This window comes from Octodon degus, unplaced genomic scaffold (assembly GCF_000260255.1).
Source record: "Octodon degus isolate 3935 unplaced genomic scaffold, OctDeg1.0 scaffold00029, whole genome shotgun sequence".
NCBI lineage: Eukaryota > Metazoa > Chordata > Mammalia > Rodentia > Octodontidae > Octodon > Octodon degus.
This window is the reverse complement of record NW_004524605.1, coordinates 144,147-168,751: the sequence shown is the minus strand read 5'-3', so window position 1 is coordinate 168,751 and position 24,605 is coordinate 144,147. Positions and strand designations below refer to the sequence as shown.

The 24,605-nt window shown below is 55.5% G+C and overlaps 1 protein-coding gene across 2 annotated transcripts in view; it reads right to left on the bottom strand.

The window, feature by feature from the left end:
* The window catches only part of Flt4 (fms related tyrosine kinase 4), a 39,039-nt gene extending 14,440 nt beyond the window's left edge, over nucleotides 1-24,599 (bottom strand). The window contains exons 1-22 of one of the 2 annotated variants that reach the window (XM_023713137.1): nucleotides 24,530-24,599; nucleotides 13,430-13,513; nucleotides 12,839-12,959; nucleotides 11,093-11,189; nucleotides 10,462-10,706; nucleotides 10,132-10,244; nucleotides 9,864-10,026; nucleotides 9,551-9,690; nucleotides 9,090-9,258; nucleotides 8,705-8,822; nucleotides 6,549-6,703; nucleotides 6,296-6,458; nucleotides 4,847-4,973; nucleotides 3,444-3,552; nucleotides 2,212-2,574; nucleotides 1,869-2,015; nucleotides 1,646-1,777; nucleotides 1,392-1,498; nucleotides 985-1,120; nucleotides 591-695; nucleotides 216-329; nucleotides 27-115 (exon numbers count right to left, since the gene is read on the bottom strand). In XM_023713137.1, the coding sequence (XP_023568905.1) occupies nucleotides 27-115; nucleotides 216-329; nucleotides 591-695; nucleotides 985-1,120; nucleotides 1,392-1,498; nucleotides 1,646-1,777; nucleotides 1,869-2,015; nucleotides 2,212-2,574; nucleotides 3,444-3,552; nucleotides 4,847-4,973; nucleotides 6,296-6,458; nucleotides 6,549-6,703; nucleotides 8,705-8,822; nucleotides 9,090-9,258; nucleotides 9,551-9,690; nucleotides 9,864-10,026; nucleotides 10,132-10,244; nucleotides 10,462-10,706; nucleotides 11,093-11,189; nucleotides 12,839-12,959; nucleotides 13,430-13,504 (2,988 nt within the window). In that variant the 5' untranslated portion in view covers nucleotides 13,505-13,513; nucleotides 24,530-24,599. The remainder of the gene's footprint in view (nucleotides 1-26; nucleotides 116-215; nucleotides 330-590; nucleotides 696-984; nucleotides 1,121-1,391; nucleotides 1,499-1,645; nucleotides 1,778-1,868; nucleotides 2,016-2,211; nucleotides 2,575-3,443; nucleotides 3,553-4,846; nucleotides 4,974-6,295; nucleotides 6,459-6,548; nucleotides 6,704-8,704; nucleotides 8,823-9,089; nucleotides 9,259-9,550; nucleotides 9,691-9,863; nucleotides 10,027-10,131; nucleotides 10,245-10,461; nucleotides 10,707-11,092; nucleotides 11,190-12,838; nucleotides 12,960-13,429; nucleotides 13,514-24,529) is intronic. The other variant, XM_023713138.1, reaches the window with a different exon arrangement.
* Between the last annotated feature and the right edge of the window lie 6 nt (nucleotides 24,600-24,605).

The following is a 24,605-nucleotide window of genomic DNA, read 5'->3' as shown; positions in this document are numbered from 1 at the left end:
CCCGCCTCAGCAGAGACGCCTCTTACCGCGTAGGGGCTGAAGGCCTCGCGCTTCACACGCAGAAAGTTGGAGAGGTTGCCGTACTTGCAGTACTCCACGATCACCATGAGGGGGCCTGGGGCGGGCAGAACGGACGCGTGGGAGTTGATGCAGGAGAGCAGGGTCCCGGGGGCACACCGTGGGCTCCTCCCACCCCCGAGGGCCGCAGTCAGTACCGTTGGCCTTGGTGCACGCCCCCAGCAGGTTGACCACATTGAGGTGGTGGCCGATGTGGATCAGGATCTTGAGCTCCGACATCAGCGCGCGGTGCTCACTGGCCGTGGCGCCCTCTGGAGGGAACGCAGAGGCCTAGCGCCGGGTAGAGCCTGCCCGGACTCCTCTAGACTTCCTGAGCCTCAGCTACACTGGTTGAGCGAGGTGGGGGCGGGCGCAGGGTCCCCACACATTCTGCTAGTCCCACTGAGGCGGGGGTCTGCTTCCCGCCGTCTCCCTGCAGACTCTCACAGGGGATGCTAGTTCTGAGCCTCGGGCCCCCTTTCTGTACCGCAATCCCGTCCCAGTTGCGGCTTCTCACCCAGGAGACCTCGCACCTTTTAGCATTTTCACAGCCACGGTGTCACAGCTGCTGCCTTTGCTGATACCAAAGGCGGAGGCTTCCACCACCTTCCCGAAGGCCCCGTGGCCGAGGACTCTCCCTGTGGGTTGGCTCCAGGTGAGATGTGCAGGAGAAGGGTGGAAAGGAAGCAGGAAGAGCTCGGGAGCGCAGGGGAGAGGGGAGAAAGGCTCATAACCTCTCCAACAGGCGGGCAGGTCACCCTGCTCAGAGCAGAGGAAGTAACCTGGGCCTGGGAAGCCGGTGACCTGGTGCGGGTTGAGGACACAGGCCAGATGGAGCAGACCTGGCCAGGTGGAGATGGGTGCCTTTCTGGCTCAAGTTCTGAGGACTGAGAGCTTTCAGTGGTGTGCACAGGCTGCAGGCCTCACCCAGGTGCAGTCGCTCCCGCGGGAACTCCCACTGGCTGGCGTCATAGGACAGGTACTCGCACTGCTCCTCCAAGGGTACCTCCCCGGGGTCCATGATGATGGACAGGTAGCCCGTTTTGATGTCCGCGTGGGTTGGCTGGGATGGGTGGGACGAGATCACTGCTGTAGTCATGCCACCGTGGCTCAGTTGACATTGCCCGTGACAGGTGACCCTTGCTTTGGAGCATTCCACCAAGGAAAGGTCAGACTGAGAGAACACCTGCATGAGTGTGTGCTGGAGCCCAGTGTGCAAGAACAGATGGCCTGGAGGGGCTGCCACGGAAACCGGGATAAGGGCCTTGCTCAGGCCAAAGGGGGGAGATGTGCAAGAGACCCAGTACATGGCTCAGCAGGGGCAGGGTGCTCACCCTCCTCATATTACAGAAGATGAGGAGGAGGAGGACCCAGAAGAAGACAGCGATGACACCGGTGCCAACAAGGATCACGATCTCCATGCTGCCTTTATCCTCGGAGCCTAAGTGGGCAAAAGTGTGTGCATATGCATGTGTGCTCACACATGAGTGGCTAGCCTTGGGGGAACCCCCCCTCGTGGTGACACAGCTCATTAGAGGTGGCCACAAGAGGTGGCTCAGTGGGGGTGCAGGGTCAGAGTGGGGCTGACCTTCCACTGCCACGCTGGCGGACGAGTTGACACAGCCTTTGGCGTTGCACACACTGCACAGATAGCGGCCAGCATCCTCCTCCCGCACACGCTGGATGCTCAGCTTCTGGTTCGAGTCTGCTAAGTCGATTCCTGCCCAGGTGGGATGCGGTACAAGTGCAAGTAACTCAGGAGTGCTGGCCTCCCAGGCCTCCCACCCGGTGCTCAGTGCCACTCTTCTCACCAGACTCTTTCTCCAGCAGCTTTTCATCTTTGTACCACACGATGCTGGGCACGTGTGCTCCCGCCACGGGGCACCGCATCTCCAGGGAGTCACTCACATTCACCAGGAGGTCGGTTAGGTTCTGCATGAGCCGGGGGGCTTCCAGGCCTGGGGGCGGGGGTGAGGAGGTGAAGTGGCCCCACAGAAGCAAGAGGGCACCACAGGACACGACGCTGCAGGGCTCAGAGAAGGCACATGGGGTGTGAGGGTGACAGGGGTTACAGGATGCAGTGCGCGAGGCAGTGTGAGCAGGAGGTGCTCTTTGCTTGCCCTTGAGGCCCTCCTGCTGCCTGGTGCTCCTCACCCTGCACTGACAGATACTTCTTGTGGCACTGCTTGTCCTGGCTGCGCCGGTCCTGCACCTCACACACGTAGTCACCCTCATGCTCCAGGGCCACACGTGGGATGCTGAGGCTCAGTGTGGTGTGGCGCGCTCCAGGTGCAGCCTCCTCCAGGCTGGCGTCTAGCGGTGTGGCGAATAGGTGAACATTCTTGCAGTCGAGCAGTAGTGGGTTCCCGTGAGCATCATGCAGTGTGGACAGGTTGAGGCGGTACCAGCGCAGATGCTCATATGTATAGTTGTCAGCTTGGCAGCTGAGGCGCACTGACTGGCCCTCTAGGGGGTCCTCGGAGGGCTCCACCTCAATACTGAAGCCGTCAGGGATGGCTGGGGAGTGGGGAAGCCCTGTGACACTGCCCAGACTTTTGCTGTCTATCCAAAGGCCCCTTTGCTATCACCTGTGAACTCCTCCAGTTCTTAACCAAGGTTGGGAACTGTGTATCCCATAATCATCCCACCCATAGCCCATCACTGCCCTGTCCTCCCTCTCCCTCACCCAGGAAGCCCCTCTCCACAGCCAGCCCCAGCCCTGGGACTCCTGCCTCTTTATTTGCTCCTGGACAGGGAGCCCACATCTTGGAGCTCCTAGTCATCAGAACCAGGGAGCCCTAAGTCTTTGTGCTGTCTTCTTCATGACCACAGCCCACCACTCTCCTCTCCATGAAACAGTTTCATCAGTAGCTCTTGCCAGTGCCTCTTCTGCTTTTCTGGTTACCTCCTGCTAGGCTCCTGTGGGCTCTGCTCTGACCCCAGTGTTCCCTCAGTTTTAGTCTTTGGAGAGCCCTCATCTACACTCTGAGTTTCTGGGCTCCTCAGGTCTTCTGAGTCACCAATACATGTGAAGTCTGTGTAAACCATGGAGTTATCTCCAAGGCAAAATGCACATGCGAACCACACAGCTCTGGAGTTTGAGAAGGGGGAGGGACGAGGGCAGAGCTAGGAGGAGCTGCAGTGAGCAGGAGGACACTCCTCCAGGGCTGAGGGCAAAGGTGCTATCTCCTGTCCTGTCACCCAATCCATGTGCTATTGAACTACATGTAACCTTTTTGCCCAGGGCTAGGGTCCCATGGTGCTGGGCACCTCCCCTGGATGTCCCATGGTCTGCAGAAACTGGGCAAAACCAAGCCTTGCCCTTGACCCTGCGACCAGGGCTGCTCAGGGAACATGGGCCTCCCTGGGTCTCTCCGGTCACTCACTGGTCACATAGAAGTAGATTAGCCGCTCGTCCTGGCCCACCTTGTTGAAGACCACACACTTGTACATGGCAGATATGTTGGCATCCTGGATCACCAGCTTGCTCACCGTCTGCACAGGGTATAGACACACACATCCATTTTTTGCCTTAGTTCTACCAATCTGGACCCTCCCCTTCTGGAAGGAGTCTCCGGGGCCCACCAGTCAAGTTTGGGGCTGGCAGTGAGCAGCACCTGGAGAAGACTTGGAGCAATGAGGCAAGGAAGAGAAGGGAAGGTATTCACACAACAGAGGGGAAACTCCCCAAAAAGCCAACGGTCAGTGTACAGGCATCTGGCCTAGGCTGTGTAAAGGTCAGAGGACAGTGTTGGCTGGACCAGAGAGAATTCTGTCTGTGAGTGGACTCAGACAGTGGGCACACTGTGGGGCCAGGAACCAGCTTGGCAGCTGGGTGATGTAAAAGACCTTTTCATTATAAGCAGTTTACAGCTGTGTCAAATAAATGCAGTTTCTGTTCTTCTATACTAGATAACAAATTTGCTTACCAAACTGGATGTGATTTCTGTCATAAATACCCCCTTGCTACCTATGTTCGGGGCTGATCAGCCTTCTCCTGTGAGAGAAGTGGCTGACGGACCTGAGCTCAGTAATTAAAAGGCTCTATTCAAATTTCTATCTGGCTGATCTGGTTCCTATGCAGAGTTGGCCCATAACAGGTGAGTCCAAGCTAGGGTTAAAATCAAGGACCAGCGAGATGAAGCTGTGGCCTAAAGCCAGTAGTGGGTCACTGTGCCCACATTAGCCTCTGGACACAAAGCAGCTCTCTCATCCAGGGTAAGTCTGAGGGGAGTGGGCTCCTACATTTTCCACAAAGATTTTGGCTTTGGAGTAGGAAGACTTTTTAAAAAGTAGGGGAGGAGAGAGGGCCACAAGCCCTGCCTATCACCCAAAGACCCCCACCCCCATCCCAAGTCGGGCACTTCCTGGCTAGGCCTGGAACAGGAAGGGGCTCTGGAGGTGTGTACGAAAACAGGAAGTGACCATAGGAAGTGGGTGCCTTTGTTCGGTCCCCTTCCCCCTCCTCGCCTCTTCTCAGTATGGCCCCCAGGTTGGTCTATGGCTCAGCAGCCTTCTGTGGAACCCTGATCAGCCCTCACCCCATCCTCTCCCAGCCCTAGCACTCATAGCTTGACCAGGAGGCAATGGACTCGGCTTCCTTGTCTGGGAAGCAGCCAGAGGCCTGGCCCCCACTCACATGCAGGGAAGCTCAGGCCCTTTTGAGAAGGGTCACCCAGCTCCCAGCTACTGCTCCTCAATCTCTGCAGACCAGGTTGAAACAGAAAGCATAAGAGGCCCCAACCTCGTCCTCATCCCCTGGCTGCCTAGGAGCTTGACTGGCCTGTACCTTGTTCTTTCCCTCCACAAACTCAGTCCAAGTATCCAGGCTCTCGATGGGATTCACAGCATCCTTCATGGTCACCTCTCTCCAGTCCCAGCACTGTGGCATGCCATCTCGCTGCTGCCGTCGGCGGCTGCCATAGACCAGGAAGGACAAGGGCAGATCAGGGATATGGGCATTTGGGCCCATCAAGGAATAGGGGTTAGACCCCTGCACCATTCTCAGAGTCATTTCTTGTGCCTTGGAGACCCTTGCTGCCGGTAGTACCCTCATCTCCTATCCCTTGATGTCTGTTATCTTTGCCCTAAGTGGTTTCTTTGCCTCCTTGTGTTGTTGATGTCCAGCTCAGGTTAGGATAGCATGGCCTGCAGTTCAACAAGGTTTGTTGCTTATTGTTAGGATACTGAGAATTATGTTTCTTTTCTCCGACCCTGTTTATCCATCTATAAGGGAGGAGCTGTGAGTTGCACAGATGAGCTTAGGTGTTTGAGTGTGCTTGGTGCGTCCTGGGACTCAGAAGTTTTCTAACACTATCCCAGGCCTGCTCACTTGGTGGGAGGGGCCACCCTTGGTGCCCAGAGGGATGTGATTTGTCTTCCCTGTGTGGTGCACTGACACGTTTAGAGGGTTTCACTTTCAAGGGAGGAAAGTGGGGCTAGCCCAGCCAAGATTGGCCAGCCTAAGTTGCTGGCATATGACTAATATAAGGAAGGATCAGAGCTTTTCTCAGGCCAGATGAGGCCAGGAATTTGCTAGGGCTGAATTGGTGAATTAATACTGTTAAAATGTCCATCCTGTCCAAAGCCATCTACAGATTCCATGCAATTCCTATCAAAATGCCAGTGATGTTCTCACTGCAATAGAAAAAAATCTTAAAATTTATATAGAATCACAAAACATCCTAGATACTCAGAGAAATTCTGAGTAAAATGAACAAAGCTGGAATATCATACTACCTAATTTCAAAACATACCACAATACTTCAGTAACTAAAGCAGCATAGTAGTGGTATAAAAGCAGATGCACAGATTAATTGAACAGAATAGAACCCAGAAATGAATCCAAACATTTACAGATAACTGATTGTCAATAAAGGTACTGAGGAGACACACTGGGGAAAGAACCATCACTGCAATATGTGGTAAGAAAAACATATATCCACATGCAGAAGACTGAAAGTAGGCAGACCCCTATCTCACCAGTTACAAAAGTCAACTCCAAAGAGGTTAGACTTCAGTGGGAGCCTTAGAAAAAAGCAGGGAAAATGCTTCCTGACACTGGTCTGAGCAAGATGTCAAGAATAAGGTCTCAAAAGCCCAGGCAACAGAAGCGACGACGGTGGGGTTGAGTTCTGAGCAGGGCTCCCAGGAAGGGTACTGGGGAGAACTGTGCAGCCAGTGGCTGAGGCTGGGGACGGGGCTACGAAATAAGGAATAAGGTTCAAGTTGTACTCACAGGCTGCGCTGAGCAAATGTCTTGCAAGGTGTCCAGGGTCGCCAAAGCCACTGGATGTGGAGCGGCGGGGGCACCCCGTAGGCCGTGCAGGTGAGGGCCTGGCGGCTGTGGCGGGGGTAAGTGCTAGGGGAGGAGGTTTCCTTCTCGTGGACGTGGGGGGGCACTGGGCACAGGTACAGAGCATCAGCCAGCCTCATCCTGCACACCCACACCTCCCTCCTGCCCTCCCTTCCCCACCTCACCAGCCCCATACCGTTCACCACCAGCTCCAGGCTGATGTTGCATCTCAGGCCAGCTGCAGAATTCCACAAGGCAAGGGTGTAGATGCCCGCACTGGCCTCAGTCACCTCTTTGAGCACCAGGGCATGTGGGCTGTGGCGTCCAGTCACTGCTTTTCTGTCCTTGTACCTAGCCCCAGAAAGGAGTTCAGGGCCGTGTGGTGCCCTGTGCTTCCTTCTCCAACCAGAATGGCTCCAGGACCACTTGGATGCCACACTCCTTCCTTTGGTGCTGAAGTCTCTTCTGCACAGTGGTGCAGTGTTTGCACAGAACCCATGCACAGCCCTCCACATCCTTCAAACCATCTCTGGATGACCCAGTTCTCAATGTGATGCAAGTGCTACATAAATTGCTGTTATGTTTAAAGCCAAAGCAATCTGTACAGGCTTGGTTATAAGGGATTTTCAGGGATTTTCTGTCTATGGTTGTTGAGCCACAGATGCAGAGCACGGATGTGGAAGGCTGTATGTGCTGCTGGTGGGGCAGGAAGAGGAAGAGCTCATGGGCTAAGCTAGAGCAAGCAGCCCCTTTTGAAGGATCCAAGCAAGGGCAGCAGGAGTGTGGGCTGGGGTAGCAGGCTCTGGTCTGGGGGCAGCGAGCCAAGGCTCTGGGTAGTGTCTGCAGGCCCCATCTGCCAAGTGTCATAGCCCTGTCAGGCAGCTGGCTCAAGACACATTCCAGAGGCCTGCAGCAGCACACCCCACAGCCTCTGAGATCTGTCCTCAGGTAACAAGGAGGCCAAGTTTCTCTGCAGCCAGGCTCACCAGGCCCAGCCCAGGTCCCTCCCAACTTCCTGGTCTCCCCTGGTTGACTCCTCTACATCCACTGGGCTTTGGCATGGGGAGACCAACTGCCGCCCTCAGCAAACTCAGGTGCATTCCTCACAGACTGCACTAGAGCAAGGGTGCTGCCCAGTCCAGCTCCTCACTGTGCTAGGTGGTCCAACCTCTCTTGGGTCATCAGTACTGTCTTTCCTTGAGCTCTCTAGACATGTGGCCTCCCTAGGACCTTGCACTTACTGCATCCTTTGCAGGGATACTCGTTCCTATAGATGGCACCTGGCAGGGCTCCCTACCCTCTTCGTTGGGGTTGGAGTATGTCTCATCAGAGATGCTTTATTGATCCTCTTAGTAGCATGGCACCTGGTGCTGTCTTCCCTCATCAGCACACCGGTGTTTAGGCATGTGTCTGCTGTCTATCCTGTCACAGGACTCTGAGCTGTGTGCCCATGTAAGGAGCAGTGCCTGACCCCTAACAATGCTTCTAAGACTGTGTGGAGATGCCTCATCCCAGAGCCCTCCTCCTAGTTCTCCACGGGAATCTTCAAAGGCCTTGGAACCATCTCTCTGGACTGCAGGAGTCTCTGGGTGCTGGGTATGCTAAGCCAGAGACACATGCAGTGGCCTGGGGGAGGGGTGGCTCTTGGACAGAGGCCTGTGGTAAAGGGACACAGCAGTCTTGCTCTCAACTGTGATAAGAGTCAGGGCTCACAGAGGGAGGTGACTTGATAGGGTCACAAAGAAGGGCATGAACAGCACCACGGCTGTGCCACCTTCCTGGCTCTGGTGCAGAGGGCTGGGAAGGACCCAATTTCTCTGGATGTCTGGGCCGGGACAGAACAGGCATCCATCTCAGGAGGTCTGGGGCTCAGATATGAGTTCTGAATGTCCAGCCCCTCTTTCAGGGATACTTGTTCCTGTTTTTTCCTCTGTACTATGGGGTCTCAGGCCAGCAGGACCTGTCATGGCTGAGCCACATGGATAGCTCGAGGGCCAAGAGAACACCAAAGGTGGTACTGAGTGCCCCTGAGCTTTGCACGAAGCAGCCGAAGCCACTACTTTAGGGCCCCAAGCACACACAGTGTGCAGCAGGCAGCTGGCAGGGCCTCAGCAATGCAACAGGTGGTGCGGCCACACCCCCTAGCTAGAGGCTGGTGTTGAAACCTCTCACTGGCCAACTTCCTTCCACCTGAAACACTGATTTCTGCATATGCTCTTAGGGGATTTCCCTAGAGTCCCTGTCTGAATGGCAGCCCTGAGGCCCTAATGGGGAAGGACACTGCCCTTCTTGCCCCATAGTCCATTCTTCTGGGACTAGCAGGGAAGCATGGGGAGGGGCCCAAACTGTTACCATTGGAATTCCGGTGGCGGGTAAGCTGCCAGCTTCACAGGCAGCTTCACCAGCTCGTCTCCAGCTGTGGCCTCCAGGACCGGTCCTTTGAGCCAGTCGACACTGATGAAGGGCTTTTCTGCCAGAGAGGAGGCATCAGTGTAAATCTGGCGGTGGCTCATCACTGACCAGGGTCCTCAGCTGTGGCCCTTGCAGCCCCAAAGCCAGCACCTGAAGCCTGGGGCTCACAGTGCCCTAGTGTGATGAGCTGGGCAGGGCTTCCTCTCACGCTTTTTTCCTCTGGCTGGACTCCCTGCTGCGCAGGTGCACTGTGACCTCTGACCCACACTATACAGGGACCCTTTTGTCCTCTAGGAACCGCCCCAGGACATGCTGGTGGTCATACCGTGCACAATGACCTCGGTGCTCTCCCGGAATTTCTGGATGCCGTTGTTGGCCTCACACACATACCGGCCCAGGTCGTGCTGGCTGACGTTGTAGATGGTCAGGATGCTGGAGAGCTCTGTGTGAGTCTGCTGGGAGCGCCGCTCGGGTACCCACTTACCCCGATCTGCCTGCCCACGCCCAGGGGAAGCCCAGGGTCAGCAGGCGGTTCTGGCAGTGCTAACCCATCAAGGCACATGTTCTGCCCAGCTGGCAGTGGCTCTGGAAGCCTACACTGTTTTTTTGGGGGTGGAAAACTTCCCTGTCAGATGGGTTTCTGAGACTAGCTGGGTCTGGATCTCTTCCACAAAGGCACAGCGTGTGCTGGGTACAGGTGATGGGGTTGGGGTCACAGGTGAAGGGGTAAGGGGTAGGAAAGCTGTGGGCAGAAGGAAGGTACTCTGGCAGGGCCACCAGCCTCACCTGCTTCCCTGGATAGTCCCAGGTGAAGGTGACACCTGAGTTGAACTCGGCCCACACAGTACAGTTCAGAACCAGCTTCTCTCCAACTAGCAGCTCCAGGGACTTCTTAGGGAACAGCTGGATGTCATAGAGCTCATTGCCTGGCAACATACACACAGTGACTCCCCTGCCCCTCACATGCCATGTACACAGGGACATGTGCCATACACAGAGCCCAGAGCAGAGGATGCCCCCAAATCCCTGGGGCCCCTAAAGCCCCATTACTAGGCATGGGGAGGGCTACCTCCTCCAGAGGACCCGGAATGGCGCCTACCTGTAATGTGCACGAGGAAGGGGCTGGAGTAAAAGTCCTGGCCGCCCCAGCTAGCCTCACACTGCAGGTACAGGGCATCACGCAGGAGTGCTGTGGGCACCCGCATGCCCCGGCGGTCATCCCACACCACCTCGTGCCCATCAGGCCGCAGCACTGAGCTTTGCTGGAGCAACATGGTAACCGTCAGCACCTGGCTGCCCTGCCCCCCTGGTCTGGCCACCCTTCCCAGGGATGGAATAGGAAGGCTGGATCAGGGATGGAACTGTACCGAATGTAGTGTTATGTTGAGGCCAGGGATGGACACCTGGCAGGGCACCCACATGGAGTCTTTCCTATTGACCAGGAGAGTGTCAGCTTTGTTGATGAATGGCTGCTTGAAGTCTGAGGAGACAAAGTCAGTGTTGAGGGAGGCAGAGGCTTGGGTCTTTGACCAGTGACTGGTGAGTCCACACCAGCTGCTTGCCACCACAGGGAGTAGGGGGAATCTCTCTCTGCCTTCCGGCCTGCTTTGGGTTGACAGGCTGGAGGTGAGCAAGGGCACTCACTGACATGGCAGGGCCCGGCCATGCCTGGCCTCTTCACATGTTGCCTGCCTCACCTCTCACAAACACGTAGGTGCTGGCAGCTGTGGTGCCCTCAATGCGGGCGCTGATGTACTTGTAGTAGCAGCGGTAGCTGCCTGTGTTGTTGGCGTGGGTCTTGCTCAGCAGCAGCACCTTGCAGTAGGGCCTGGTGTCTGTGCCCTCACAGTCTTGTACAACCTCTGAGTCCTTGCTGTCCTTCTCCCCTGTGGTCAGTGTCTCTGAAGCCCCTGGCCAGGCCCACTCAAGGGGGTGCTGTCCCCTGTCAGAGGACAGGAGAGGTCAGGAGGACTCTCTGCTGCTGCAGCCCATGGGGACAGTCTCTGTGGTGGCTCCTCCAGGCCAAGAGCATTGCCCACCATGCATCCCACCGAAAACAGGGCAGTTTATGTACCCCCGGACCAGCCCAGGGTACAGGACTTCTGCTTGGTTCCTGTGCCAGTGACAGGCACACTGGCCTGGACCAGTGAAGGGTGGCTGGGGGTGTGGGGTGGTGTTTCAGGTGAGGCTGGGTGAGCAGGAGGTCCTTGTGTCTGAGAACCTCCAGGTACCCCCATTCTGGGAGCCCCTCTTGGCTTTTCTGCCTTGGGAAGGAACTGCCTCAGCCTTCCGTGGCCTCCTTGGCTGCCAGGTGGGAGGCCCCTGTACCTGCAGGAGATGGCCAGGCTGTCACTGGTGTTGATGATATGCACCTCCTCTGTGATGTTCAGGGTCGGGGGGGTCATGGAGTAGCCACTCACCAGGCCTGGGGTGGGAAATAGGGTTAGTGTGCTCTAGGCAGTGTGGCCTTCTAGGACCCCTCTTCTAGGCAGGAACAGTGGCAATTCTCAGTTGGCACATCCAGGCCTCCCCATGTATACCCCAAGACATCCAGTGAGTTCCACCACAGACTACCCCCTCCCCACAGCCTGAGCCAGCCCCAAGTGACTCAACTTCAGTGGGACTGAACTCTGACCTCTGGCATTTTCCTATGGTGGGTATGGGGGGCATCAAGACCCACAGTTCTGCCTCAAACCCATCCCCCCTACACTCTAGATCATCAATCCTCAGAGATGGCTCTGCTTATCCCAGGCCCTCCCCAAGTGCTCCCAGGCCTTGTCCTGCCTGTCTGCTCTGCCTGTGTACCAACAGTCTACCTCATGGCTCCACCTGCTTCTCTGCTGGCCAGGCCTCCCTTTTTGCTGGTCTCCCCTGTTGCTCTTCCTCAGGTGTACAGGTGGGCTGCTTTACCCGTTTGCACTTCTTCATAACCACAGGCACCTGGGACGCCCCCTGTCCTGCTGCTGTGTACCCCCAGCCTCCTCCCTGTGGACGGTGTGTGCATTTGCACGTGTTGAGAGGAGTGGTCTTCCATGTGTGCAGATGTTTGCCTTTGTGGGTCTGGGTGTGACTTGGAGTGTCTGTGGTGTGTGTTGCTCTGTGTGTGTGTGTGTGTGTGTGTGTGTGTGTGTGTGTGTGTAAGCATGTGTAGTCATGTACCTGACATATTCTTAGGTCCTTGCAGTTGTGGAGGGATCCTGGTGGGGGTGGGTGCAGACCTTGGGGGAGGTGTGGGCCTGGAACTCTGGCAGATGCATCCTGCCAGGACCATCCTGAGACAACAGGAAGGGAGGACTGTGTGGCTGGAGGCCCAGTGCTGTGTCCTGTCCCGCTCCCCACAAGACCTTGTCCTCCTCCTAGGGGGTGGGTAGCAGAGCCCATTTTCCTGCCCTAAGCTTCTTTTAGTCCCTCAGGACACACGGGGGGCTGAGGTCCAAGTGTTTTGCTCTCCAGACATGTCTGAGGCCTCAGGGTCCTGCCTTGCAGCTTGCGGAGTGGGGTAGAGTCTGGAGGACCATCACTTTATGTATTTCTACACACCCTGATACCAAGCTGCCCAGCTTAAGGGATGCCAGGACAGTGCGTTCCACACACCAAGATGGCATTCAGCATCTTACAGATGACACAGCCTGCTGGCCTCTCCCTTCTTCCATCCTGTTTCACTCCATACTAGGCCCTTCTAGACACCATTGTATCACTAGACCAGGGCTGAAAAATGCTCATCAAGCACCACTTTCACTATGCAGACAGGGAATCTGAGGCCTGCCCCCAAAAGAAGCTTCTTGCCTGATCCGTGCAGGACTGCAGCGAGGCCCTCCTTCCTGAGCTCAGAGCAACTCTTCCTTACACTCAGGCCAACCTGCCCTGGCCCCAAGTTGGAAATGGCCCTGGGCTCTCAGTTGCTTCCCCTGCTTGGCCTCCAAGTAAAACAGAGGGCCAGGCACTTGGCAGCTTTGTGCCCTACTGAGGATAGGGCTGCTGAGGAAAGCACTCACACCAAAGCCAAGGTGGCCCCACAAGACAAGGTTCCCTTTGGGACAGTGAGGGCCCAGGAAGGGGTCCCCAGGGCCATACCTCTGAGCTGGGCTTTGAGGGAAAGAAATATTTCCCTAGGCAGTCCAAGTGAATAAGGCCATGCTAGGGAGACAGCTGGGCAAGTGTGCGGGCAATCAGGGACGGTGGTCTGTCTTCCAGGCTACAGAAGATTGGGGAGATGACGAAAGTGGGTCTGGACCTGTGAGGGTGCAAGTCCTGTGCCCTCCCTGCTGACAGACCCAGTTAGACGTTGGGTCTGGGGCTTGCATGTCACCACAGGGGAGCTGCAGTGGCCAGCACTCCCTACCTGACCCAGTGTGCACTCTTATGGTGGGATATAGGCCACACATACCTGAGGTGCAGCAGGGGCATGTGGAGACCCCACCTTGGAGGCTCCACTTCCTGGAGTGCTCTCTCTCTCTATACAGCCCTGGCAACTACAAGCTAGAGAGCCAGAGCAGCTTCCTATGGTGGCTTTCTATCCTTTCCAAGATAAAGCAGATAAGCAGCCACCTTCTACCCCTCCCTTTCTCTTCAGCTTCAACTCCTGGGAAGCGGGAGGCATAGGACCTCTTAACTTCCTCACAAAGTTCAGGCTTGTTCATATTTTGAAGCTTCTGCTTTGCTCACCTGTCCTTTGACCTGGGACATCCCAGCTTTTATTCTTTCCTGTAGATATATCTCTTGAGAAGGTCTAGTCCACATGCCCCTTCCCTGTGGAAAGCCATAATCATTCAGGCAGTTTCTGCTCTGTCCTCCATGGGGATCCTGATTGGAACACTAATCAGTTTTCATGTTCCTCAGCTCGAAATGGGATGTGTAGGCAAAGACTCAAGGGACAGGTACAAGAAGTGGGAGAGACAAATGATGGCACATCAGATAAAACATGGATAGATGGGCGGTGGATAGACAGAGGGGTGAGGAGAGTTCACAGCGTGTCCTTCCAGTTGGCATTACCTCAGCATAGAAAGCACCCACATCCTTATGCTGAGCAGGACCATCTGCCTGGTTCCCTTTGGTTTTATGTGAAGCCTGGCTTTCTGAGGATGCAACTGCCACAGGGCAGTCACTGCTGGCTCCCTCTTGGCCTCCTCCCAATAATGCCTTTGAGGCGCCTGCTTTCAATGACACCACCCTCTCCCCACTAAAGCTGTCATCAGCTTCTCTCCTGGTCACTTCCCTGCATTCTCTGCTGACTGTAGCTCCTGGCTTCCTGTCTCCCCCACTCCTGCCATTCTCCATGACTTCAAAACCCACACAGATGACTCCCCAGCACCTTGTCTGTGACACCCTCCTCTCCACTCCCCTCTAGCCACTGGCGTCCAGAGCACATCCTGGACATAGTCATCACCAGGAACTGTGCTGTCACTGAGAGGGTCTCCTTCCCACTTCTCCTCATTCCTTCCTCCACACTCAGGTGTGTTGCTTCACCCCTGCCAAATCCTCTGCCTCACCAGACACCCCCAGTGCTTCCTCCCCACTGACCCCTGCTGGTGTCTCCGCTGTCCTTGTACAGTGGCAATCCATGGTCCATCATTCTGATCATCCCTTGCTTCTTGCTGTTCACTGGGACCCTGCAACATCATGTCTGCAAGTAGCTCAACAGTGCAGAAGAAGACCCTCACCCTTGCTGCCCTTGCTGCCTCCTCTATCTTCCTGCATGCAGGCTTCAGCAGGCCCCTACCCAGGCACTTCAGGGTTTTCCCTTTCTCCTAGCATGGATACCAAGAAACATCAGGTGGAGACACCTCCTTGTGCCCATCCCAGGCATGTCCACATTACTGCTCCCAAACCGAACTCTGCACCCTACTCTGGCCCAAATCCTCTGGGGCCTGACTTCCACAGATTGTTCCTTCCTCTTCTAATCATCACTCTTTCTCTGTTGAATCATCTCCACCTATGGAGCAAAGCAGCTCGTTAGCCTCATCTCCCTTTGGGCCATTGTCCCTTTTCTGCTTCCCGCCATAGCCAGAGCCCTGCTCTTTATCCTTACCTCCACGTTCACATGTCTACAATAGGCTGCACCCCAACTTCATAGAGCTGTTGGCCAAAGACTCTAGTGGCCACAGCACAAATTCAGTGGCACACAAGGTCAAGGCACAGAGTTGTCCTTCCTCTTGCTGGCTCCTGGGACCCAACTCTCCCCTCATCTTCCTCCTCCTCTGCCCAACCCTCATTTTTCTCAACTCATCTTTTGATATTCAGATGCCCTGGGAACTTGGAAAATCCACAGACACCCAGCATTCCAAGTTGCTGATGCTGACCTCACACAAGGCTCCTCCCTCAATAACTCTCATCTCCCCAGATGACAGTCACACTGTCCAGCCCCACAAAGCTCAGAAAGCTGGCTGCATCCCAGAGGAGCACTGCTGTCCTGCTGGGGGACTGCACAGCTATATTTGGGGCAGAGGTGGTACTAGGCTTGCTTCTGCCCTCCTTTATTCCTCCTCCATGCAGTGTTATATTTTTAAATTGCAAAAGGACCACATTACACTCATGCTTAAAACCTGTCTGTGGCTTTCCATTGTGTATGCTCAGGAAAATCTAGACCCTGATGGAGGCCTGGCCTCCACCCAGTTCTCCACACCCTGGAGAGTGATCTGTTTTTATCTCAGTTCATTTTCTCCACATTGTTTGCAGCACACCATTTTCTTCTAACCCAGGGCCTTTGCATATACCATCTCTTCCTGATGCCTCCTCTATGGGGCCCCGCACAGCTGGCTTCCCATTTTCAGCCATCAGCATAGATGTGACCTCCTCACCCTTACAAAACTTGGGATCTATCTCAGCTTCATGGTGTTTCTCTACATTCTCCACTGAGAGTACGTTTCAGTGGTGTAAGGATGAAGACAGTTCTCTTTTCTACTTTACTTGCTGCTTAGTACAGCACTTGGTACAGAATAAAGGCTCAAGAAATACTTGTTGAATGACTAAACAAATGGATGGATGGAAGAATGGATGGGCAGGCAGATGGGCAGAAGGATAGATGGATGAACAGATTGGTGAATGGATGCAAGGATAGATGGTAGGGTAAGTGGATGGCTAAATAGACTCATGAGGTCTTCCTTCAGGTTGGAATTATGTCAAACCCTGTTGTTCCTTTGAAAAAGATGCTTCCAACTTTAATGTAGAGGCTCTTTACAGAATGTGAACCCAGCAGCCCAGGAGACTGGCAGTTAAGGGCCTGAGGGCTCTGCTTCTGGGTGCTCCGTGACTGCCCAGCCCCCACCTGGAGTCTGAAGAAGGTGCATCCTTCCTGCCTGGCTGCTGTCTGTCTCCACTGTCCTTCCCTTCCCACAGCAGGAAGCTCTGTCATCCTGGCCTCTGCTGCACTCCCCCTGCCTTCCTGTTCCTGGCCCGGGAACTGGCTTCTTCCTTCCCCTGACCAGCAGGGCCCTGGCCTCCAAGCCTGTTGTAGCGAGGTCGGTGAGGCCAGAGTGCACACCTCCTCTTCCCTGCTGTCAGCAGCCCCAGGACACCCCCAGTCTTGGGTCCTTGGGACCCAAAGACCAGGTCCTTGGGTCCTGGTTCTGCTGCCTGCCCTGAGAAAACAGCAATGTCTCTCATGAGGGGCGGGCAGTGTTGCGTCTCGCAGGCCTAGCTATCAGTGCCTCCTTTGTCCTCACAACAGTCTGAGAGGGAAGAAAGGGTAGTGAGTCTGGCCTCAGTGAGGAAACTGAGGCCTGGGGCCTCACAGAAGTAGATAGCTCACAGCTGGACAGTGGCCCAGGTCTTGGCCAGGCTACTTTCCCAAGGTGGGGGGTAGAGGTGCTCAGGCCAGAACTTGGGCACCCAACCCTGAAGCTAAGGGACACCCCATGCAGAAAAGTGTGTGCAGGAAGCCATGTGCAGCTGCAAGCCCCAGCCTTTCCTCTTTCTGGGTCCTGGCTCTCTTTTTAACTTAGTCTGGGCAAAGTCCTTTAAACCACCAATGCTATTTTTTTGAAGGCATTTTTCCTGAGAAACTGAAGGGAAACTCAAACAAACACAGAGAAAACTGCTGAGGGAGCAAGGCTTACTTTCACTCCACAAATGTCCCTGGGCTGGGTATGGACCCAAATCAGACCCAGGTGGGCTCTGAAGGGATTTTCTAAGAAACATTAATTAATTCTTTTTTTTTTTTTTTTTTTTTGTATTTTAAGGAAGGGTCTATAGGGTGTTCATGGTGTCACTACCAGATCAGACTTGAAGTGATCCGCCTGTTTACAGCCTCCCAAGAGCCAGGATTACAGGTGAGTACCACCATGCCCAGTCTCAATTGTCATCTCAGCATGCCCTGGGGGTAGGGCCAGCAGGCCTGGGGATCGAACCCCTGGCCTCTGTGCCTGCTTGCAGGTGCTTTCATCTGCTGAGTTATTTGTCTGGCCTTACATTTATTAATTCTGTACATGGCATGGGACAGGCAGATTTGGAGCTAAGGCTGGGAGCAGGCAGTTCCTCTATGAATGTGCCTGGGTTTACAGGACACCCCTGGGCTGGAGGATCCCGGCCCTCTTCACATGGCTGGGCTGCAGTGGTTTCTAGAGAGCTGCTTCCCCACTGCTCTCGAAGTCAACAGCCAATGCTCTGGCCTAGATCTTAGGGTGGTGGGCCCGGGAGAGCTGGTGCAGTGAGCCAGCGGTCAACTGGGGCAGCTGCGCAGTGCCTCTGCTCTCACCCTAACAGCTCCCTGGCCCTTCTTTCCACGGGGTCCCTGATCTGCTGCAGCCTCCTCCCCAGCCTCCAACCTGCGGCTCAGCCCTGAAGGCAACATGGCTCCCAGATCCCTCTGGAGGCTCTCCTGGTGGATGCCTACTCCCTGCCCAGGCTCAGGCCATGTGCCTCATGCTCTCCTCCCTTCCATGCCTGGCACGCTGCTGCAGCCTACTCTGACCCCAGGCTAAACCACCCCTGGCCCTCACCAATAGTGCAGGGAGGTCTGTGTCACTCAGTGGCTCCCAGAACTGTGCTGTCAATAGCCCACGGCTCTGTCCCCAGGGCCAGCATGCCCAGAACCAGGATGACACTGAGGTCATCTGTAAGCTTGGGGGCTCCTCCATATGTTGGTAGATGCGGGTCTGTCGCAGTCACTTTGGATCTGCCTCTTTGCTCTCTCCCTGGGGTGACTGGAAGACAGGGGCACTGTGCCAGTCCTGCTCTCCTTGGAGCTGTGCCTAGGATAGAGGTAGCCAGGGACCAGGCCAGCTAGACCAGGGGCAGGGTGTGTGTATGGGGGAGGGCAGGCACTCTCCTTTCACTCCTGAGCACAGCCTGGGAAGGTGCCTGGCAGGAAGATGGCATGAGAGTTCTGTTCTGCAGTGCTGTTTAGGCTGGTGGGCAGTGGTATAGCCAACGAGGGTCGGTGGCATGGACAAGAAAGGCTGCTTCTGGGAGGGCTCACAGCTCTGAGCCTGGCCAGGCCTGGGGTGTATGGATTCTTTTCTCCAAGCTGCAGGGTTTCCACTTGTGAGACTCAGGTTATTCCTGTGATGATTGGGAACCACAAATAACAGAGCAGTACATAAAGAAGCGCCGCAAGAATTAGCCGTTGCTGGCTCAGGCTCATGGAGCTCTTGGCGTTATCTGTCTGTTCAAGTTATCTCAAGCACAATCTGATGCTTTCAAGTTACCACAGCTACTGTACATCACTGGGTGCCTGTACCGGGGGCGGGCAAGGAAAGTCTCTCTGGCTGGGTGGCAGGAAGGGTGTTCACGTGAGCTGAAGCGGACTGTGTAGGCTGCATAGAAGCTTGATGGCCCAGGAGGTGAGCACAAGGCGTAGGGCACATGTATGTGAGCTGCAATATAGATAACCGCAAAAATCAGGCAGGGGATGGGGGCCAGCAGTGATGCAGTGCCATTCGCAATGGTGTCACCCTTGCTGGGTGCTCCCCACTTCCTGAGAGCTGTTCTGCATGCCCCTCCTGGAGGACTGCACCCTCACACCCGGCCAGCACAGGCGGACAGCCGAGCCAGGAGCACACAGCTGTCTGTTCCTCTGATGAGCAAGTGCCAAGCAGAGACCCGTCCTGGTGTGGCAGAGCCTGGAGAAGCAGGCACTCACAGTCGTGATAAGAAACGTCTGTGCACTGAGCCCAAACTCCGCTACGGCTGTTGCGGTGCATCCTGTTCCACCAGCGAGCGCAGATGCACACTGAGCACTTCCCATGTGGCAGCACAGTCCTGCCATGTAGGCCCCCCCCACTGCGCAGAAGGCTCCTCATGGGAGGTGCTCCTGCTGCTGCACAGAGGAGAAAACTGAGGCACACAGAGGTCAGCTTGCCCAAAATTGGATTATCTGTAACAGATCATCCTTGGAGCATAGAGTTTTGGAAAACTATTATTTCCTCTTAGAGGTGGTGCGTTTCTAAAGATTATGCAATGGAAAGGCCTTTGGTGGATTAAATTATCTTTCCTCCCTCAGCCTTGGAGACACTGCTCTCCTTCCTTATAGGTCATCCTACCAAGCAATCTTGATATCGCTGAACATCAAGAGTCGACTGGTCATCACATGATGTGCATTCTTGGGGCTGAAATGGGTTTTGCGGGCTGTCTAGGAGTTTGCTCCTTTAGGAGGAGGCCACCAAGGATGAGTGGATAGAAGGCCAGGCCCTTATGGCCTTTTGGTTGTCACACTGACCAGTATGCACTTGCAGTGCTTAGACTCTTGCAGTGGACACCTTCTGGCTGGACAGGTACTCCTAGACATTCTTGGGGTAAGCCCTCTCCATTGTCCCCCATCCCCCTGGCCAGCCTCACTGTTCCTGCCCTGGACCACCACACTGGGGTACTCCCCGAGGCGGTCCTTTCCTAGGATCAGATGAGCTTTCCAGATCACAAGGCCCTGTCTACCTAACACCACCCCCTGCTTCCCTATGCCTCACTGGAATCTGAGTGCTCTGTTGTCTTCTCCAGTCCTGAAGACTGTGCCTCTATGTGCCATCAGTTTGAGACTGTCCCTTCTTCCACTGTTGTCTCTGCCCCAAGGATCATATGATGGACCTCTCCTGCACAAGACTCCTGCACTTCCCTGCAGCTCCGTGGAGAGGCTGGCTTGTTACATGAGATAGTTCCATATTTCAAGGTTGGGGGTTGTTGTTTGTCTTTACACTGTGGCATCCCAGCATGACTTGGTGGGTACTGACCTGTGACTGGCTCTGGGGATGTTAGGAACAAAAATGGCAGCACCTCACATGTGGGCAGACGGGGAGGTACGAGAGGTGGTGTGTGGGATGGAGATGTGTGTGGAGATGGCGCACACTCAGATGGGCACATCTGGGCCCAAAACGTCACTGTTTGAGCAAGCTAGGGGTATCAAGGTGACATCTGAGGAAGTCAGAAATCTAGGACCTCAATTGCCCACCTCTAGGACTTTACCTGTCAGTTCCTGCCTCTTTTATATGTGGCCCCTATGCCACAGGAACAGAAAACAGACATCTGTCACCACACTGAAATAAGACAGTCCACCCCTCACATTCAATGGGCCATCTCACGCCTCGGCTCTTAATGTTCTAATCTTCAGAACCAGCATAACAAGGGCTGGGAATGCAGATCAGTGGTTTAGTGCTTGCCCAGCAAGCATGAGCCTGTGTTCAGTCTCAGGATGGGAGGTAGCTGGAAGGGGGGCAGATGAAACCCACGTCAAAGGTGCACACACCATACTGTGAAGTGATCAATGAACTCTCCTACATGAAGGAGCAGCTCACTGTGACATGCACTGTGTATTTGTGTGAGCAATGCTCTATACCAATGAACCCAGAGCAGTCACCACTTAGCAGAATTCAGGGGAGCTTTGAGGACAGTGACTGGTGTTGTAAAGACAGGACTCCCTCTGAGTTAGCCCGAAATACTGGATGCTGTGTCCATAGGCAAACAGGGCACCAGGATGAAGATGCCCTCTTCCTACCATGAGCAGCCCGCACCTCTTCCCCTCTCCAGAAGCACATCTGGAGCAGAGGAAGAACAGGCATCAGGTTAGGGTGCAGCAGATGCTCCTGGGCTCCTCAGGAAGGACTTGTTCCATGGGCCCAGGAAGCTAGTGCTTATCTTTGGGGGCACTGACAGATCAGTTTTGTGTTTCAGAGTGACTCTTGGAGGCAGGAAGAAAACACCAGGCAGGAGTTGGCAGTTAGGCTTGGGGATGTGGCTGAGAGGAGATAGACTGCCTGTGTACCTGTGTGTGTGGAAAGGTAGAGGGGCCCTCGCAGATGCTGAGCACCTGGTTCAGGACAGTCACAGTGTGCCAGCAGGGCCCGGAAGTTGCTCCGGCCTCCCTAGGGTCAGGGCTCTGCTCCTCAGTCACAGGATGAGCTGTTATCAGACAGCACAGCTGGCTCAGAGGTGACCCCCCAGTGCTGCTAAATTGGGGCCACTGGCTCCTGCTGCAGGAAGAGGGAAATGCAGGCAGGATGTCCTCTTCTGTGGCCGACAAGTCCTTTCCCATGAACCCCTGCTGACCTTGTGGGCCACGTGGCAGGGGCTCCCCACTGCCATCCAGCCCTGGACCTGCCTGGTGGGCGGGTAAGCGGGTAGGTAGGGCACAGGCATAGGAGCCTGGCTGGGGGGTTGTGCTCACTGTCAGCTCCACCAGGGCAGGCCCAGCACCCTGGCTGCCTCCAGCAACAAATGCCTGCATCTTCCTGCTCCCAGGCTTGTCCCCTAGGCACAACCGGAAAACTGAGGTCCCAGAGGAAGCCCATGTCTGAAAAGGACTAAAACTCAGGGATCCCTGGCTCTAGTAGGACATGTCACTACTCCTCTACAGAGGCTGGTTTAGTGGGTGTGAGAGGTTGCTTGGACTCCTCTCCCTGTCCACCTGCTGCTCTCAGGGCCTCTCAATGTGGTGCAGAGACCTGGCCCTGGTGGAGCAAAATCATTGAACAGCATGAGGGGTGGAAATTAGACACAGGAACTTCTCATGCTAAGACCCCACTTAATGGCCCTGGGTTCCTTCATTCCCCTCTGTCTCATCACACACGTGTTCCCTTTCCTCCATCCTTACCAGACCTCTCTGCATCAACTAGGGGCTTCTAGAGGACCCATTGAGACACCCCCATTGGGGGCCATGTTTCTCCACATTTGCTTCCCCATGTGCATCTGTATAAATAGTCTCATTTTCCACCTAGAGTGATTAAAACATGCCAGCCCTGATCATTAACAGGGCCTCTGGGTTCATGCACTAGTAGGCCCTGGCTTCCTGCCTCACCTGGACAGTGTCTCCTTGCGGTTGGCCCCTGTCACTCTTTCCTACTTTGTCATCCCCCATCCCAGGCTCTAGCCTCATCTGACTGCTCACTTGTCCCCATACAACATCTAGACTTTCCTGTCTGTAAGCTTTTGAGGAGTTCCTCGCCCTTCTTGGAATGCCCTTTCCAGACCTCTCCAGGCAGACCCTTGCTGGAAGTGACGTGACTTCCTGTCACCATCTGGGTTCACTGGGCCCCTGAGTACTACATTTCTCTGCTGCAGACATCTGATGCCACATGTGGGTCCCCACCAGTCTGGCACTCAGGAGACTCCTGCAAGGTGGGGCCAGGTCCAAATCCTTCCTGGGCTGAACTGAGGTGCCATGGTTGTGGTACTAGCCTCCTTCCTGGCACCCTGGGGAGTGCCCCAGGTAAGCTAATTGTTATACTTTGTCAGGGGCATGGTGAAGTGGGCACTGTGCTCTGGAGGAGCAGGGCCACTGGCACCACATTGGCTCTGTACCTAAGCACAGTAGGCAGATGGGCATCACCTGATTTGTGTACCAGAGGGCTGAGCTAGGGCAGGAGGTCCACAGGTACCAGGTATGATGGCCCATTGAATGTGAGGAGTGGACTGACAGGAGTCTCTGGATTGTCCTGTATGTCCCTAGGCTGCTGCTCACTGTCTTGAAGCACAAAGAACCTCTCTCTAGGAGGTTAAGTCTCGAGAGATAAAGCTCAGCACCTACATCCTGCCATGTGTGACCCAGATCATGGCAAGGGTTTGTGTGCTCAGGCCAACGAAGCCCAAGGATCCAGAAGTCTCTGGATTGTCCTGTATGTCCCTAGGCTGCTGCTCACTGTCTTGAAGCACAAAGAACCTCTCTCTAGGAGGTTAAGTCTCGAGAGATAAAGCCCTCATGGGATTGCCATCTGCCAATTCCACAGGGACACAGGATGGAACAGGACCCAATGTCCTGCCTCACAGTCCAGTATAGTCATTCAGCACTTGCTATTCTGCCACTTGGCATGAATGGCAGAGACTGGAAGGGAAAGCCTCAAGCTGCCCTCTGAAGACTTAGGGGCAGGCCAGGATGAGGCTGAGGGGTCAGCTTAGTGTCCAGAATCTTTGTGCCCTCTTACTCTGGTTTCCTGGATGCTTGACAACACTTGTACACTGGAGGCTCATGGCCCATCTCCACCCAGGAAGCTGGGGGAGGGGGTGGCTGTCCAGGCTACCAGTCTCTTCGCTGCATACCCAGCCAGATACGCCTGGGGATGGTCTGGGGCACCCCCTTCAGCTGACACCCTCTCCTTTCCCTCATGGCTGGGTCTGAGGAGTCACAAGCAGCCGCCCAGAGAATTGTGCCCCTCCTCTTCACCCCTCTACCTCCTGGGTCTCACAAGTGCAGAATGCCTTCATCTCCCTGGCTTCTTCCCCAAGCCTCACTGTGGGACTCCCCTCAACCTGCTCTCCACTGCCCAGCCCAGCTTTGCCAGATGTTCCTCAAGGTATAATTGGGGGGGAGAGCTCTTCTTCTTTACTCCTGCTGTCCAGCCAGAGTCCCATGCCCTCCACGAAATACTGACCCATGTGAGATCCTGACCCTGGTCTGGCCATCAGGAGCAAGAAATAGCTGAGAAAAATATCCCTGAATAGGCCCAGACTGGGACAGCAGTACTCCCCACGTGTCTCTGGGGCGCCGTGGGCGGCCCCTTCCCTTCTTTCTCCGGGATGGAGGACCTTGGAGAGTTACGGCTGACCTTGTTTAAGCTTTCCCACATGTAGAATTAGTCTTTCTTTACTGTTGAGAACCAACAGAGATGAAGTGCGTAAGGCCAGTACTGCATTTCCGTAGCACAAAAAGTACCAAAGTTTCCACTTCTGTTCTGGGGCCCTGAACGGCTCAGGTTAGCAGGGACACCCACGACGCCCCCTCCACTTGGTTTCCTGGGACACCATCTTTCTTGGATTCCCAGCTCATCTTCTTTTCAACCCCCAATGAATTCTCCCCTGTCTCCATCCAACACTCCAAGCTCTCAGCCTAGCTCCCCATCCCAGCGGCTCCCAAAGCAACCTCCATCTGCCAGTCCTGTGCTCAAGCCTTTCCGTGGCGGCCTTTGGTCTGGGCTGTTCGGTTGGCCTTCAAGGTTCCTGTCGCCAGAGCTGGGAGTCCCAGCCCTTCTCCACTTTTGTTGCTCAAGTCACTTAACAGCGTTCGGGGCCCCAAATTCCAGCCTGCGCCTGCGCCCTCTGCTCCGACGGCGCCCACCGGGGGCGCCGCCCAGCGCCTGCCTGGGAATGGGACCCGGGCCGAGCGCCCCCTGGGGCCCCCTGAGCTTCGGAAAGCTCGGGGTCTGGGGTCCAGCGCAGGGCGGGAGCGCCTCTCCGGGACCCCACCTCCGAGGAGCCCGACTAAGGACGCCCGACGCCCGGTTCCCGGAGGCAGAGCCACCCGGCGGCGCAAGGTTGGGGCGCACACGGTCGGCCGCAGTGCCGCGCGCCCAATCCGATTGGTGCCGACCCGATCCCGAGGCCCCGGCCCAGCCCGCCCGCCCCGCTTACCGTACAGGAGGCTGAGGTGGAGGCTGAGGTGGAGCCCGAGGCGCAGGCACAGCGCGGCGCCCCGCTGCATCTCCGG